At 44.8% G+C, this 18341-nt stretch overlaps 1 protein-coding gene across 4 annotated transcripts in view; it reads left to right on the top strand.

Annotated features, from left to right (window-relative positions):
• The window catches only part of IHO1 (interactor of HORMAD1 1), a 55376-nt gene extending 43624 nt beyond the window's left edge, over positions 1–11752 (top strand). For all 4 annotated transcript variants that reach the window (XM_077324875.1, XM_077324876.1, XM_077324874.1 and 1 more), the window contains exons 7-8: positions 7275–7378; positions 9736–11752. In XM_077324875.1, coding sequence (XP_077180990.1) covers positions 7275–7378; positions 9736–10848 — 1217 coding nt within the window. In that variant the 3' untranslated portion in view covers positions 10849–11752. The remainder of the gene's footprint in view (positions 1–7274; positions 7379–9735) is intronic.
• Positions 11753–18341: the final 6589 nt, after the last annotated feature.

The following is an 18341-nucleotide window of genomic DNA, read 5'->3' as shown; positions in this document are numbered from 1 at the left end:
TTCCATCTTCATTCATTACAGTGCATATTGTCCTGTCAAATGAAGCAGCTGGACCTGACCAGAGTCAGGGACGGCCATGGGGCATTCTGGTTCCCTGGGAGGAATATTAACATTGCACCCCAAAAAGCTTCCTGGCTCAGTGGGATCTCTCATTCTGCACGATCTCTTACTGTGGTCTATTGCCACAGCTGGCTGCTTCCTTACAGAGTTCCTCGGCTTCTCCTTACTGCCTTTTCCCATTTTGCTTTTAGAGCTAATATATCACCAACCACTCCCACATTCTGATGGGGCTTTGCAGGTTGTAATCATTTCCCACTGTTTTCCAGTGGCCTTCTTTAACGACCCGCGTCCTAGTGTTATCAGGAATCATAGAATCATGGAGTTGGAAGGCACCTCCAAGGTCAACTAGTCCAACCCCCTGCACAATGCAGGAACTCACAACTACCTGCCTACTGACAGTGACCCCAATTTTATGCCCAAGTGATCCAGGATCTCCAGGATCTAGCCTGGCCTGGAGGAAATTCACCTACCATTCCACAGTGACAATCAGCAATTCCCTGGGTATGCAAAGGGCCACAAGAGACAAACACTGGCACACCCCTTCCTGCCCACCCACTTTGCTAACTGCGCATCTTAGCTCTCTATAGCAGGGGTAGTCAACCTGTGGTCCTCCAGATGTCTATGGACTATGATTCCCATGAGCCCCTGCCAGCAAATGCTGGCAATGAGCCCCTGCCAGCAAATGCTGGCAATTTCAGCCGTGCATGTGCAATGCACGGTGCGGCCCTGATTCCCTCTCCCCCCCCCCTCCTGCAGTAAGAAGCTTCCCGGGCTGCAAGCTTGCGGCCTGGGAAGTTTTTTACTGCGGGGGGGGGGCGGGGAGAGGGAGCCGCGGCCCGGCACCAAGGCCTTCGCGGCCCGGCACCAGGCCGCGGCCCGCGGGTTGGGGACCACTGCTCTATAGCATCAAGCCTCTCGTCTCTTCCTTTGATCCCTGGCTATCACTAGGAGCAGAAGCAAATTCTATTGATGCCAAAAAAGAAAAACAGGTTGTTGCTGTGCAAAATTGCTGACCTACGTTGCCATCCAGGCTTCTGAGATACATGCAAATTATCTTTAAGATGGGCACATTCACCACCCCCACCCTCATAAAGCCCGGCTTCTTCCTGATTGTAACAGATTTGCAGCACTTATCAGCAAATCAAACATTGATTGAATGCCTGCATCTCCCCCACTGCACCTTGTTCTCAGCATATACATCTTCTCCCTATGACAGATGAGCCCTCTGCCGTACTTTACTGCAAGTTTATTCAACTGGTATATTACTGTTTTGTAAAAAAATACAGACTTTAACGCATTTAAGACATTTTTCTGCTGCTTTTGTACAATTTTAGGTGGCTTTCCGTGGTAAAAATATCCATTTTACAGTAAAACAAAAACATAACAAAAAGAACAGCTAAAATAACAGTGCCATCTAAGAACACTTTCCTGGGAGGAAGCGCCACTGAATAGAAGTCCTGTTTAGGATTGCATAGTGAATTGCCCCTTTATTCAACTGGTATTTAGAGTGCTATTCTAAGCAGAGTTTCATCCTTCTAAGGCCATTGACTTCAACTGACTTAGAAAGGCTTTACTTACCATAGGGCCAAATGACATGTCTGGATATTTAACAAGTTGGGTCCATGTTCCACATATGTAGAGTATTCTGGGCACGTGGATAGTAATAACACTGGGCTGGGGGGGGGAGGAATGGACATTACAGCTGTAAGCGTAAGGGCATTAGTTGCTTCAGATCCTTCTTTTCCCTAGCTGTTTCTGACTGTGATCCTAATTTTATATAGCATGAAATCTAAAGGTGTAAAAGGCATTTTCAGGCTATGCTTTTTCTTAGTTCTTAGTATGCTGTGCTCTGCTGTGGTGTAATTTTATCAATAATCCTCCTGCTGCAAAGGTCTCCAGTTGTACTAAACTTTTTGGGAAAATCATAAATACCTGTTTTTGTAAGTAATTTATAGATTAAAAAATACTACTACTACTACTACTACTACTACTACTACTACTACTACTACTACTACTACTACTACTACTACTACGTGATTTATTCCCCACCATTCCCAAAGGTGGCTTGTGGCGGGTTACAATGATCCATCATAAAAATGGTCCAAATAAAACCCCATTACAAACAGGACATACAACAATAAACAAAAAACCACAGATGGTAAACCTAACTCGACCCTCCTACCAATATCTAATCATTTTGGGCTAGGAGGGGGCCATTGATGTTACATGGCCCAGTGCTAGAAAACAACAGCACTACTACTCGAAGGGCACCCAAAGGGGGGGGCGATGATCTTGTTTAATTTATAGCCTGCCACTCCCATAACTGGCTCGTGGCGGGTAACAGAATTATAAAACCCCACGATAAAATCCCCCCTAACATAAAACCACAACACAGCCTGGCAGCAGAATAAAATACTCTCCGTGCACCCACTCAACAGAAGGCCTATAACCGTCTCAGAGGATTAATAGGGAGCAACCCTATAACACGTTGACTCAGCGGGACCCAGATCTTAACTGCCCTGGCTTCAACCAAAGACCTTGCAGAAGAGCTCCATCTTACAGATCCTGTGGAACTGCACAAGCTTCATCAGGGTCCTCAGCTATCCCAGAAACTCATTCCACCAGGTCAGGGCCATGACTGAAAAGGCCCTGTCCCTGGTTAAGGCCAGGTGCACATCCTTTGGGTCAAGGATCTCCAGCAAATTCATACCCACAAAGTGCCCTGCAGGGGGCATAGGGAGGCAGGCAGTCACTCACATTAGTGGGGTCCTGACCACGGATGGGCTTGAAGGTTAATACCAAAACCGTGAACTTTATCTAGGTTGCAACCAGCAACCAATGCAGCTGCCTCAGCACAGGCTGGATATGAGCCCTCCAAGACGTACCTGTGAGGACCTAGCAGCTGCATTTTGTACCTGCTGCAATTTCCAGGTCAAGGACAAGGGTAGAGTGAGTTACAGAAATCCAGTCTGTAGGTGACTGTTGCATGGATGACTGCAGTCAAGTGGCCCGAAGACAGGTAGGGCACTAGTAGCTGTGCCTGGCGAAGATGGTCCATATATATCTTTTGGCTATGAAAACAATGTATGGATATTGTGAATCATTGTTTTATAGAGAGAGGTCTGATCAGGCAACTCACCAAGTAAAAATGTTACAATGAAATCATAAAAACAGCATAAGAATGATCAACGATATCATAAGCAACCCACAGAAAACAAGCCAGATACATAAAAATAACATTCAGCTGCCAAAACACTTCAAAACAGTCCTCAGGACAGAAGCAGGCCATGAACAAGATGGACACCTTTATCCCTCCCCAGCCCTGCTCTTTCTACCTCCTTGACAGGGCCATTTTTCTGGCAGCAGTTAATGCTAATGTGGCTGAATGGGTGAACACTCTCCTTGTCTGCAGAACAGATGCAACATCCCTTAGAAAAGCTTCCATTTTGCAAACTGGCCTGTATTCTAGATGCCATTATGTGCGCATACAAAAAAAAAGAGAACCTTTGTACAGTGGCTGATGGATGGATCCCTAAAAATAACAGCGGTAGATTGCTGGGCTGCTGACTATCAGCAAAGTACAAACACGGCCGTTTGTATTTTCCTCACTTAGTGCTAATAGTACGTTAAAGCCAGGGTGATGAGGCGGCTAGAAAGTATGTTTGCATCTCTGGCTAAAGAAATTCCTGGCAATTTGGGGGCTCCATGTAGGGATGGTGGACTAGGCGGGGGGGATGTGATGCTGCATGGTTTCCCCTCCTGAGCTGACATTTTCTCCAGGGAAATAGATCCCTGCGGTCTGGAGGTGAAATGTAATTTGGGAATAGTCTGGGCCTTCTTGAGCTAGCAGCCCTACTATGTACAAACTCTGGAGATATGGATTGAAATCCGCAGTCTGCCAGGAAGCTCTTGGTGAATTCAGGCCAGTCTCTCCTCCGCAGCTTAACCTACCGCGTAAGTGTGTGAGGATCCTCTGCTTGAAATCTTTTTTAAAAGGTCAAGAGATCCAATCATGGGTCCCCCAACCTCACATACCAGTGTGACACCTGATCCTTCTAAGCCAGACCTTTATTCTGGCGCTTTAGGAACCTCTTCAGGGGAGCCGACACAGTGTCACGGTGTAATTGCTGAGAATTACAGTAGCAGTTCAAGATCCCCACTAAGATTTTTAATATATAAGACCTGCCATTCAATCGCTGTAACTTGAGAGAGTGAGCGTAGTTTTGTTCAAATACATTTAAAAGTCACATAAAGGGCACCGACACTTCCAAGTCTGCTTCAAGTAATAAGCTGAAAAGAAAATCATTCGGAAGGAAACGGGAACAAAAGAAGCCGTATCATTCACACTGTGTTATTAATCCATCGTTTTGTTCGGTAGCATATTTGCTATTAGTAAAAATAACTAGTTGGAAGGAAAGGACCCTTTTTATTTTAGGAAACTCGTCTTTAAGATGTAGCAGCCGGATTTTTAATGAGACTTCTGCTCTTTGTTTAGTTTTTGAGCGAGGTTGAGTAGGGTCAAGTAATATGCTTGGTTGCAGATGAGGCATCAGCGAAAGAGCCTGATAGTGTCCTTGCCACGGAAAACGGCTATGTCAGATCTCAAAAAATGCCCGAATGATTGGAAATGCTGCTTTTTGTAATAATGCAAAAGGGGAAAAAAATCGTTTCACATCTGGTAGCACAAGAGCTATGATCTTTTGGAAAATGCTATTAAATCCCATTGAGGAGATGAATGAATTCTAGAATACTCAGGGATCCAAGAGTCTCACAGCTAAATTGTGTGAAAGGAGCAGCTACAGCGTGTGTACAAGAGATAATTCTGAATGTGATAACAGCCACGAGTGACTTACCGGAAAATAATGGCAAGCGTCAACAGCCTTGTCTATCAGGAACAGGAATGGAAAGCATAGATCAAATTAGAAGTGGGGGGGGGGGGGGGAAGTGAAAGGGCGAAGAAAAAGAGCTAGTTCTTTATACCCTGATTTTTACTACCTGGAGGAGTCCCAAAACAAATTATAAACACCTTTGCCTTCCTCTCCCCACAACAGACACCTTGTGACAGTGGTCCCCAACCACCTGCCCCCAACCACCTGACGAAAACCGCATTCGCGGCTGCTGGATCGCCCCCCCCCCCGGTCCGCAGCCTTAAAAAGGTTGTGGACCACTGCCTTGTGAGATAGGTGGGACTGAGAAAGCTCTAACAGAGCTGTTCTATGAAAACAGCTCTAAGAGAATGGTGACTGGCCCAAGGTCACCCAGCTGGCTGTATGTGAAGGAGTGGGGAATCGAAACCAGTTCTCCAGATTAGAGTCTGTCACCGTGCTCTTAGAGCTCTACGCCATGCTGGCTCTCATCTGTAAGCAGCTGTAAAAGAAAGACCCCACTTTATGACTCTCATACCTAGTTTATTAGCAAAATAAATGGCAATTCTTTAGAACAGATAGACAATATCTAGCTAAGAATGATTTACTGTATACTTTTGCTTTATTATAATTGAAACAGTCCAAACAAATGTTTGTTTTTTAAAGGGAAGATCACGTCATGCACCTGTGTGCTTTGGTTATGATTTTACTTTTGTATAACCGTAACAGATTACATTGAATTCGAGGTACTGTGTGGCACTGCACTCACACCCACACACCTGAAAATTCAGTTCTGCGACATGGCTATCCAAACTGTGCACCAAGCAAAGCAGGATTCTGTGACCTGTGACAATCAAATTTGCAGAATTTGCTTCTTTAGCATAAAGTATTCTGATTGTGCTAATCTTGGTGAGGGTATCTATGAAACGCACCAACTTACAGCCTTAGGAAAGCTGAAAGAGAATATTTGATTCAGAAACATTCACTTGGGATGGGGAAGAAAGAAGCCACAACACTCTGGCTTGTCTTTTCAGTCTGTAGCCTTGAGCAACCACGTTATTTGTTATTAATCTGTTTTCAGAGCTATAAAGTTTTGAAAAAATTGTAAACGAGAGGTGCTTGAGAAGCTGAATACTTTCCTCAGTGCTACATTCTGTGTTTTATTCTGTAGAGTACTTGAAATTTTAGAATAGATACACCCCTGAATAGAAGTCAAGAATAACTGAACTAAGATTCCTGGTGGAGGTTCTTAATATGCTGTTTTTCTTATCTTAAACCCAGTTGTATCTGGGACTAGCAAGTACTGGGTTTTGGGAAACTGTGTACCAACAATGAAGGAATGCAAAACTTTAAACTTGGCCTTTGCACATGAATATTTGTCATGCTGTGTTAGATACCTGGGCTATCAAAATCAGTATTTTCTGCTGTGATTGTCGAAGTCTCTTCAGGGTTTCAAACCGAGGTCTTTTGCATCACCTTCTACCTGATTGCATCTGGGACTCTCTGCATGCCAAGCTGAAGATGTGCCATTGAGCTACGATGGCCTCTCTAGTAGCGTCATCTGGAGACATGTCATCAGTTGGTACTATTTATACCACACTTCTTTGTTGTTAGCAGTGGATAGGAACCTGGTATTGTGTGAATTTGGGGGTTTGTAAGAGCCTCTCGTGGCGCGGAGTGGTAAGGCAACAGACATGCAGTCTGAAGCTCTGCCCGTGAGGCTGGGAGTTCAATCCCAGCAGCCAGCTCAAGGTTGACTCAGCCTTCCATCCTTCCGAGGTCGGTAAAATGAGTACCCAGCTTGCTGGGGGGCAAACGGTAATGACTGGGGAAGGCACTGGCAAACCACCCCGTATTGAGTCTGCCATGAAAACGCTGGAGGACGTCACCCCAAGGCTCTGTGCTTACACAGGGGATACCTTTACCTTTACCTTTATATGGCCAAATGGGCTTGGAGTTTTTTTGTTTCTTTCAAATGTCTGTTTTTTTATAGGTTTTAAGAACAAGTAAAATGTCCAAGAACACATTGCTACAGCATATTTGTATTGTCTCTCCCTATGGAATGCACACAGGTCGTTAGAATGAGCCCATTTTGCCTCTTGCTTGAAAAGCAGTGGCTACAAGAGTATTCTTTAGGCGAATGCCACACCAAGCTTGAGAATACTTGGTGGGTTTTCTGCCTCTCTATTAAACATTACATCCACCTTCAGCTCCATAATTCATGGTTACCTCCTGGCTGTATAAACACCAGTACCACTTCAGCCCCAATTCCTTTGAGAAACCTTGAGTGGCATATTTTTACCTACAGATGACAGAATAAATGCGGTTTGTATTGATTTCCATGTCTAGTGCAAGAAACATTTCAGTCCCATTATGAATTGATCCTGAATGCTCTGAAAGACAAAGGTGAAATGGAGCAGACGTTACTGGGAATGAAGAAAATGCTAGAAGATGTAAGTGTGGAAACCGATCTTCATTTGGCTGAAGTTTGCCGTTGCTTTTTCTTTCTTTAGAAAATACTAATTATCAAATTGTAGTCTTCTGAGATTCATCGGTATCTCCTATTATGAAATAATAATTAGTTTTTCCGCTGCATTTCATAAATAGGGTGTTAATTTACTGCCAATCAAAAGTGAAGATTCTAGTTCAGTGTCAGGAGAATACATTTTGCAAATTTCAAAACCCCATACAATTATATTTGGGCTCCCCTCATTACCATCAATTTATTTCAAAATATCTCTTCTTGCAACCTCAGGTACACAGAAGCAGCTAAAAGCAACTATTTCCGTATTCTGTGTTGTGGGCAGGTTTCCATGCCAGGTTGTGGAAGGACTTCTCTTAGTGAATTGGCATTTCGTGGCACTGAGGGGATTCCATAACAAGCATACCATTCCCTGGGGGGGGGGGGGAATCCCCTACAGCGTTATTGATAAAGCTGAAAACCAAGATTGTAAGCTTATCTATCACAGAAATGGTTCTATTTTGAATAGATGCTTGCTGGGAAGACATGGACTACCAGAAACAATGCTAGCCAAGCACATAAAAATTAACCCAATATTATTGGAGCAAGCTCTCTCAACCAGACTTTCATGAAACCCTGAGGTTTCTTGTCAGCTCTAGAAGGGTTTGCTTAATGGGTGGGAGTTAATTAAATTTTTAAATATTTTTTAGAAATTTGTTAAACATTTGTCAGGTGATATGACCATATATGGTCATGTTGACCCACCCACCCCCTCCCAAAATGGCCAGTAATGGGCCTGGAGGGGGTGGTGTTAGAAAATCACCTCTCTTCTAACTTTGAAGTAGAGTCACCAGACTGTCAGGTAGATAGAAAAGATAAGATATTTTATTGCGCAACAAAGAGAGGACCTCTGGAGGAGCTCAATTTTCTGCCAGGCGCAGCTGGCTTATATTCCCTTTTCCTGGCCACATTATCCCTACCTTGTCTTGCCTCTCCCCCAAAAGGGAGTTGTAGACTTCACTTGCCCAACCTGCCTATCACATGTCATTATTATCTACTTAACACAGCTTGGTGTAGTGGTTAGGAGTGTTGTCTTCTAATCTGGAGAGTCGGGTTTGATTCCCTGCTCCTTCTCCACATGCAACCAACTGGGTGACCTTGGGCTCACCACGGCACTGATCAAGCTGTTCTGACTGAGCAGTAATATCAGGGCTCTCTCAGCCTCACCTCCCTCACAGGGTTTCGTGGGGAGAGGAAAGGGAAGGCGATTGTAAGCCGCTTTGAGACTCCTTCGGGTAGAGAAAAGCAGCATATAAGAACCAACTCTTCTCCACTGTATCCTCACAAACATATGAAGTAGGTCCAGCTGCAGAGACCAGCTTGGTGTAGTGGTTAAATGCAGTGGCCTTTAACCTGGAGATCTGGGTTTGAGACTTCTTTGGGTAGTGAAAGTGGGATATAAAAAACAACTCTTCCTCTTCGAGTGTGCCCTTGGCCACATTGCTCCTGCTCTGTGAGACAGCTGAATTCAAATGGCAGAGGAACACCACAACCATCTCACATCTAGCATGAACCTGGAAGTGGTGCAACAGTGGCGCACTCTAGAATTCACCCAGATCCCTGTGTTTTCCCCAAAAACATCTGGGTTAATCTTAGAACATTGTGCTAATGTGAGAATGTTAATTCTGAGTTTCTAGCAATTTTACCCTACCTCCTGTGCCTGCTGGGGCTTGCCAGCACTGGGCAAATAGGCTATGTTATATCCAAATATGCTATTTTGCTTATTCATTTATGGCCTGCCTTCCTCCCTCTGTGCAAGGTGTAGCCTCTGTGCAGGGCCCCCAAGAGACTGTTAAGTAAGAAAACAAGGGATTAGCCACCTCAGAAACCACAAGACACAGTTAGGGAAGGAGATAAGAGATTAGCCACTAGCCAGAGTGTACCTCTCAAAACCACATAGAGTCCATTAGAGAAACAGGCAGAATTAGAGAGGCAGAAGAAGAAGAAGAAGAAGAAGAAGAAGAAGAAGAAGAAGAAGAAGAAGAAGAAGAAGAGTTGGTTCTTATATGCCGCTTTTCTCTACCCAAAGGAGTCTCAAAGCGGCTTACAGTCCCCTTCCCTTTCCCCTCCCCACAACAGACACCCTGTGAGGGAGGTGAGGCTGAGAGAGCCCTGAGATTACTGAAGAAGAAGGGAGAAATTATGACCCTGTCTCAACTTATTGGAGAAAGGGCAAGAGAAAAATAGAGTGAGAAAATGACATGGGAGAAAAAAAAAATATCAGTGCATTGGTGCTTGGGGACTCCTAGATTTTTAACACACCTTGCCTAATGATTCTGCTTCACTCAGAAAAATGTGGAATTCTCAGATCTGAAAAGCAGCCTGCGATTGCTGGAGGACAGTCTGGGGCAATTAGCGGCTCAGCAGAATGAGCAGCACTCGAAGCTCTGCGAACAGCTAGGTCACCTGCAGCTCCCTGCTCTTTTGGCAGATTTGCAGGCGTTCCTTTCTGCACCCAGGACACCCAGCCACATCAAGGACAATGCTTCTCAGACCTCTCCTGGTATGCTGTCAACGGATCACTTTCCCTCTTCACAATTAAATGCTCCTCCTGAAAGCAAGCTCCCTTCTACTTTTGGTGCCTCTGGAGGCAAAGAAAATACCAACAAGCCGCAGAAGAGCCACATTCTAACCACAGGCCAGGATGACAGCAATACTCTCTGTACCTGCCACTCCGCTACGGCTGCTCCTGAAAGCGGCGGGGAGGGATTCTGGCTCCTTACTCAAGAACCATGTCAAGCTACGCCAGTGAGGAAAGTGATCAAGAGAGACAATCAAGCAAAGGGTGCCGCGAGGCATTCACCAGTCACCTGCAGTCGTGCTGACAACAGGCTCACACAAACCCACGCACAGAACCAGGGGAAGCCGGCTGCAGGCCACAAGGTGCAAAGTAAAAGTATCGGAATCCGGGAGAAAAGGGGCAAGTCCCAGAAATGCAACCAGAGGAAAAAGCAGTCTTCTTCCAGGAAAGAGGGGCAGCGTTCCAAGTGCACTGCTGCCAACCGAAAGCAAAAAGAAACCAACAAAAAGTGTGCTGAGTCAGAGACGCTGCGGCGTTCTTACAGGGATTCAGTAAAACCAGACAAGACTTCAATTATCAGTCAGCAAAACCCATCCTGGATTCCGAACAGGAAGGCAGAGAAATCCAAGCTTTTGCTTCAGTCTCATGAGAACATGCGTCGTGTACCCAATCAATGGGAGAAGCCTGGAGTTAAAAAGAGAGTGGATCCTTCCAGCACAACAAACAATAATTTCTGGGCTTGCTCTTCTCCTGAAAGCTCTTTATCCCACAACCAGATGAGATGGCTCAGCCTCTCTCTCACACCTAGCTGTGCTATGCCAGCTTTGCAGAAGGCTGCAACACGCTGCCCCTTGCTTTTTGACAGTGATTATTCTGATTAAGGACGTTCATGTTTTTCTCTCGCTTTCGCTCTCTTTTAATGCTTATGCCAGGCATTGTACGTAATTATTCATTTGAAATATAGTTAGAAAACCTTTTTTGAGTTGTAAGTGATAGCCTTTTCCTTTACTCGGAAGCATCAGAATGTAATGCCCAAAGGGAAAAAGAGTTCATGAAACTTTGAGCAAAGTGATGGACTCCTCACCCTTTTAAAACATTTGTTTAGGCCTGTTCAGATGTTCCTTATGGGAAAAATTCTTATCCCAAAAAGACTCTCGGAGGGCACCCATGCATCTTTGGACATCACGCCATGTGGCTGCCCTGTAGCAAGATTTCACAGCTGAATTCTCCTGGGTGGATGAGCCTATTCAGTTGCAAACAATTTCTACAGAAACAATGATAGCTGAGCATCTGGCAATGTTTGTACGTCACCTCAGACTTTAGCATATAATTCCGCACACCTTCACCAGACATAGAAACTAGCATTTGTCGTGGGCGGAGCCATTTCTGTTTGAACACCTATCCCTGAACCCTCCGCTCCCACCCCAAAGGAATAAGTGTTACATCAGAAATTTGTGGGAAGGAGGTATAATGAAATACAGCCTACCTCAGATTTTCTTCCTTTCCCTGATGAGAGGCTGGGGAGAAAATGTTCAAGATTTTTACCAAGTTGTGCTCCCCCCACCTCATAAGAACTGACCGAACAAGCCTCTTGGTGACCTTCCACACAAGCATGCCACTTCCTCCCCCCAAAACTGTTGCCATGCTAGTTCACAAAGAGGCTGTACAATCTGGAGAACATACCTAGTATGAGATGGGGCACATAAACAATGTAAAATATGGAGCTGGTGCCTATTTGGATGATATGCGCTTGTTTGGATTGTACTGATTAAGCATCCATAATAAAAGGTATGTAGGTTGGTTTGAAAAGATCAGTGGCTCCTCTCACTTCTGGGGGTGGGGCAGGGAGGTGTGGCCAGCTGACATCACTTCCTAGTACCTCGAAGCCTGAAAAATATTTCAGCTGTACCTCTATAGTCAAGAGGTGGAAAAGACTGATTCAGAGTCTTATCAAATGGCCAACAGCCTCCCCAGACTATTTCTAGTCCTCCAAGGTAGAGGGCGCCACTGAAGGGGTTGCTGAGGATGGAATCTACTCTGGCAGGACAACTAACCCCAACCTTCCCACTCTTTCTACTCCTGAAAACTGATTCAGGTGGGTAGCCATGTTGGTCCGAAGTAGCAGAACAAAATGTGCGTCCAAAGGCACCTTTTAAGACCAAAAAGGTTTTATTCAAGGCATGAGCTTTCATGTGCATGTGTACTTCCTCAGACAATGGGACGAAAATCATAAGAGTACAAATATAAGGAGAGAGTAAATTAGTAGCAAATTAGTAAACAACGTCACAACAAATATCCAGCATGATGATGAAGACTGGATAGTTCCTTGCTAGAATAACAAAATCTGGGTTCAGTTGTTGTTCAGGAGAAAACTGAAGGCTTGTGATGTCTTGCTCCTGTGTGACTGACTGGGTGCGTGGATAAAGGGCTGCCCCTGCCTGTGTGAACTGTGGGTTCCTTCCCTCCCTTGGGTGTTGGGCCTGTAGGTGGTGATGGCATGGCTTCATCAGTGTGTGCTGGCTGTCTGGCTGTTTCCCTCTCCTCTTGTCACAGGGATGTAGTTGGCTGGCACGTTGCCCCATGATTGATGAGTTGCAGCAGGATTGCTGCAGACACCAGAACAACTGCTATGCTCTTGGGAGGGTTTTTTCCTTTCACGTAAATAGCCTCGGCTGAGTGTGATAAGATACCAACTAACAGCACTAGACCGAAGGATGGATCTGCCAGTCTACTCAGATCTCGAGTCCAGTCTGTCTGTAGCACGATCATGTAGGATCAACCAGTGCTAACAGGATTCCCATGGTCAGCTGGGCAGTAAAGGTAATTTCCCCTGAAGCTAAAATTTAATTAATATAATGATGGGAGCTAGACAGGATCCTCCTCTCCAAGCTTTCTGTACAAGATTAAAAGAGTTAGCACTTCAGAGGAATGGATGAGCCATTAGGATAAGAGGGTAATTGCTTAGCAGATTTATATACGACAAAAATGCTTCTCTGAGGCCCCCAAGCCGGTAGTAGTTACCCGACACAACAGGGAGGTTGGTAATTAAATGAAATTAATTGGAACATTTCCTCCGGCCAGAGTGGTTTGCTTACTTGAATACATGAAGCTGCTTTATACGGAATCAGATTATCTAGGGTCTCAGTGAGAAAAACGTTGCAGTCCCCAAACGTGTGAAAAGAGAAGATGACCGTCTGTCTTATCTTCCAGAGCTGATAACAGTCCAAGGGTGGGTGGTCTGTTTGAGTGAGATGAATGGCATGGAAAGAGAGGTTAAAGTGTTTGTCCCTCCAGGCTAGGGGTCCCTGTTGTTGTGATTCCCATTTGAAACACAGGCTGGATGCCTGATCATGTGACTTCTAAGCTCACGTCTGGTGTGGCCTTGAACCACCCTCAAGCCCCTCCCCATGGGTCCCCACAGCTGGTTGCTGGTGGCCGCCCAATGGATTTATAGATGGCCAGAGTATCAGGGCTTTCCCATCATAACAAGCTACACCAGAGGTTCTTAAATCTTTAATCATCTACTACCCACTAATAAGTTTGCAGTGTAATCACTGAAGGACCCCAAGCCACAAATTAGAACATGAAAACGATATTCCAGACAAGGAAGTTTTATTCACACAAGTATTATCAGCCTTAATCTTAAACCTGATTTCTGTCTATTGGGTACCACTTTTTAAAGGGCTCGGGGGGCAAATCTAGATGCTAGAATTGTTTACCTGGCATGACAGGGTTGCCAGATCTTGGAGATTTGGGTGTGGAACCTGGAAGGACAAGGTTTGGGGAGCGGAGGATAATACCATGAAGTCCATCCTCCAAAGCATCCGCTTTCTCCAGGGGAACTGATCTTTGTCATCTGGAGATGAGCTAACGTTCCACGGGATTTCCAGGCCTCACTGTGAGGTTGGCAAACATATGGAGCAAGCACTATGAAACAACTCACCACTGTCAGGAGTTGGGAGAAAGGCCCACCTAAATCTTTCAGTGTTTGTCATTTGCTCGCCAAAGTTCTGAATACCTCCCAAAATGTGTCGCTCGCCCCACCCACACTTTTAAAAGTGGTACCCTGACTAAGAATCACTGGGTTAAGCTATTACCCAGCTATCAACATGGAACTGTGACTGACCAAAAGCATGGTAACAACACATGCCTGTGGAATAGTTACAAGAGTCAGTGCTCCTAACCACTACACCAAGCTGGCTCCTGATGCCTCCTACGTCCGGGAGAGAGGGCTCAATACAGCCACATGCCCTGCTTGTAAACATCTTACTCCTAAGGCATGTGAGTACTTAATTATTGAGAACTTAATTATTAAATGTTATTTATAATTAGAGTCAATGCTTTGAAAATATCAGTGCTTCAAAATTTTATCTCCCCTGTGGGGAGAGATTAAATATATCCACGCCTATCTCAACCTTGGAGCTGATCTAAAAATTAAACCAAACCTTCCAACAGAATCAGCTCCATCGCAGAACAGCAAAGCCAGGACAAGATAAACCAAAACAGCTGCCAAAAAAGCATAAATAAAATGTATAAAGCTGAAGGACGGAGTGCAGCCATCAAGTGACCTTCATGGGATGATCATCAAAAATCATTACTTGTCTGAGCAGATAATTAAAATAAATTATAACAGTAATTAAAACAAGTTGAAACAAAACCAAATCTCAACTGTTTGAAATTAAAAACAGAACGAAAACCTTGCACTTACAAGGGAAATAATTATAGGCCAATAATCAAATCACCCTCCCAGCCTTTTTGACTACTCAACTTGCATGCTATTCTAACCCCACCAAAACGAGGGAGGGAGAGGAGAATTTGGCACTGAGTCTGTAAAACAGAAGAGAAGGAAAATAGACTAAAAATGAAGTAAGTCAAAGCTAAATTAAACAGAGCAAGAGAACACAAACAAAAGATGGAAAATGTAGATAAAATATAACAAAGTAAAACATTAAATGCCCTGGGGATGCCACATAGCCTCATAGCATTCTAACATGCCAGCCACTGGTGTGTTTTTTTCTTATAAACTGGGAGTAATCCTGCCTCACTCCTATTTGATCTTTTGACTCCATTTAGATCCCTGAAAAGTGAAAGCATCTTTGCCCCTCCCCAGAGTCAAGATTATGTCGGTAAGAAATTTCTGCCCAACACATGTCAGACAGCCAAACAGCTTAATGAAGGAAACGATCCAGCCCAACAGTCATTGCAGGATCTCTCTTTTGGTGCTCTGTGTCAGAGAACCTCCTAAAGGAAATCCTTCTGGGGTCCAATCCCATGACACCCACCTCTTCATTGATACTTCACTCACAGGTTGGGATGTTACCTGTCAGGAACTGAAGGTGAAAGGGATGTGAACCAAGAAAGAGCCCATCTCTCACATTAACCTGTTAGTTGAGAGCCGTCAAACTTGCTCTTGTTTCTTTTACGGAGATCATCAGAGGAAGACACATTCGGGTAGCAATGGACAACGTACCTGAATATGCAAGGAGGCATGGGATCCCTCCACCTGTGCAGAGAGGCCACACTCATCTGGCAATGCGCAATGAGGCACAGGGTGCAACTGACAGATGATCATAGGCACCTCTAAACAACACAGTAGCAGACAGCCTAAGCAGGGACACAAGCACAGAACAAGAGGGGTCCATATCAGACTGCTATCTGACCCAAATCTTCAAAAAAGGAAGACTTGTTTGCATCAGTAGACAACAAAAATGCCCTGATCCAGAGCAGCCACTGACATAGTGCTGTTTCCCCCTACTGGCATCCTTCACTGGGTAATTCCCAAGATAAAGACAGAGTGGTCATCATGGATCCTTCTAGCCCTCTTCCGGCCCAGAAGAGTACAGTTCCCCACACTGTGGAAGCTTGCCAGAACATGGCACATGAGATTGCTCCCAGAGGAGGATTTCCTCCACATAGGGCCTATTTATAACTTTGAATGCAATTCTTACACCTGACCACATAGCTAATCTCTCAGTGTGGATGTGTGTGTGTGTGTGGGGGGGGGATTGCACAAGGTTGAACTGGTTATAATTGCCTCTCACAAACCCACAACAAGAAGGTTGTATAGCTATAAATGGGGAAAGGCTGTGCACTGGAATGATGAACATGGCCTTGATCCTGTGGATTGAGCAAAATGTTTGATTATCTGCTGGAACTGCAAGAAGAGGGTCTAGCAGCTTCATCCTTAATTGTTCACCTAGCCATTATCTCTGTGTTCATGTCCCAGTTAATGGACAGTCTTCTCTGTTCCAGAGTCCAAAAAGTTTCCTAAAGATTAATTTAATATGTTCCCACTTGTTATATCCTCCCCCTGTCCTGCATTCCTCTATGGGATTTGTCCATAATCCTTTCAGAATTGATGTATAAACCCGTAGAACCCATGGTCAGTGCTGACGTATTCTGTCTCTTATGATTACCTCTACCAGAAGGGCATTGCACTGTGACCCTCCTTTTATTAAATTCTACCCAGACAAGGTAATACTCAGAGCCTGTATAGAATTTCTCCCTAAGGTGCTCTCACAATACCACCTCAACCAAGATACCACTCTCCCAGTATTTTATTTATTTATGATTGTATTCGTTGACCGCCATTCCCAACCCAGCCAGCTCATGGCTGTGTACAGTAGGAACATTAAAATCCACATAAAATACATATAACCAATATTGGCGGCGAAAAACAATCTACAAAAAGCAATCTACGAAAAACTCCCCCATCCCATCTCCTCATACCCTACCGCAGCAGTCACCATCGCCCCAAAGGGTATTTACTGGCGATATCCAGCCTAGGGGACTATAGAGGGAAGGACCCAATCTTTCTAGCCAGGACCTCTTCTGCATGATGGGTAAGCTGATGAAAACTCACGAAATACATCAATTGTAATATAATAAAGTGGTCTAAACAGGAGGTATTCTGCATGGAGCCAAATAAAACAGTTTAAAAAACAACCAGTTTAGACCACTTTATTATATTACAATCGTTGTTCTGCATTGAATATAGTCTGTTGACAAACTACGTTCCAATGCTCTCTGCATGAAACAATTCATAGCCCTGCCCCCTGTAGTTTTGCCAACTCCGCTTTGTTCTCTAACGTGGTCACTAATCTGCATAACTAAAGAACCTCTCTGCATGGCTAATAGACTATCTCAGGCAGGCGGGAGAGAAATCGGTGAAAAGCATCTTTCAGAAACAACGCTTAAAAGACGCTTAAAGCACCGAAGAGGTAAATTAACTCTTCTGTGCAGAGATCAGAAAAACAACGGTGTATTTAGTGATTTTTCATCAGCTTATCCATCGTGCAGAAGAGGCCCTAGTTGTTTTTTAAACTGTTTTATTTGGCTCCGTGCAGGATACCTCTAGGCCTCAACCAAACACCTGATGGAAGAGCTCCATCTTACAGGCCCTGTGGAACTCTGATGTCTCCTTCAGGGCCGTCAGTTTTTCTGGGAGCTCATTCCACCAGGTCAGGGCCAGGACCAACAAGGCCTTGGCACTGGTCAAGGCCAGGCGTGCCTCACAGGGAGGCCAGGCATGCCTGTATTCTGTCTCCAGCAAACGCTACATACACTAGATGAAAGAGGAACACTCCTTTTTTATTTAAAAAGGACATAAGAATTCAGCCTGGATGGAGACTTGTTTGTATGTCTCAAAGGGTCAAAAAAAGGGAGAGCCACATCATTCTCCTGCTGAGTGGTTTCCACAATCGTATCAGCTTACAATGAAGCTAAGATCTTTTGCCCAGTGTCCCTGAAAATTCACTCGACTAAGGCTCAGGTATCTTCAGCAGCATTCCATGCCAGACTCATGTTGAAGGACATCTGCAAGGCAGTGACTTGGTCTGCTCCCTCTACGTTCAACAAGCACTACTCAATGGACATGAACTCCAGAAGCGAAGCTGCAGTGGTAAAAGCTGTGCAACAAACAATTTTTCCATCCATCAGCCTACACCCTCCTCCTAAGGTAGGTGAGCTTGCTATTCTCTCATGTGGGACTGCACAAAAGCCACAACAATGAATCACAGAATCATAAAAATGAAATCAAAACAGAGTTGCACTTAGCTATAATAGCTGTTCCTCAAGTGGCCTTCTGTGCAGACACACATCCCTCCCTCCTTTCCCTGGGGTGAGCTGCCATACTGCAGGGCCTTCTCACAGCAGCTAAGGGAACTGAGGGATGGAGTGCTTGCTCTGCCTCTGTCACATGACCCTTTGGGAGGGAAAAGGGACCCCTATAGAAAGAGAGAAGGAAGAGCAGAGCCCAGAGGCTCCTTCATAAAGCTTGGAAGCTCTTCTCCAGGGCTAGCCTGCAATCATGCAGTCCCCATGTGTGCCTGCACAAGATGCCACGCAATGAACAACGACGACAAATTAAGTGCAA

Source organism: Paroedura picta, chromosome 3 (assembly GCF_049243985.1).
Source record: "Paroedura picta isolate Pp20150507F chromosome 3, Ppicta_v3.0, whole genome shotgun sequence".
In the NCBI taxonomy this organism is placed as follows: domain Eukaryota; kingdom Metazoa; phylum Chordata; class Lepidosauria; order Squamata; family Gekkonidae; genus Paroedura; species Paroedura picta.
The sequence above is the reverse complement of the archived record's forward strand: the minus strand, read 5'-3'. Positions and strand labels throughout refer to the sequence as shown.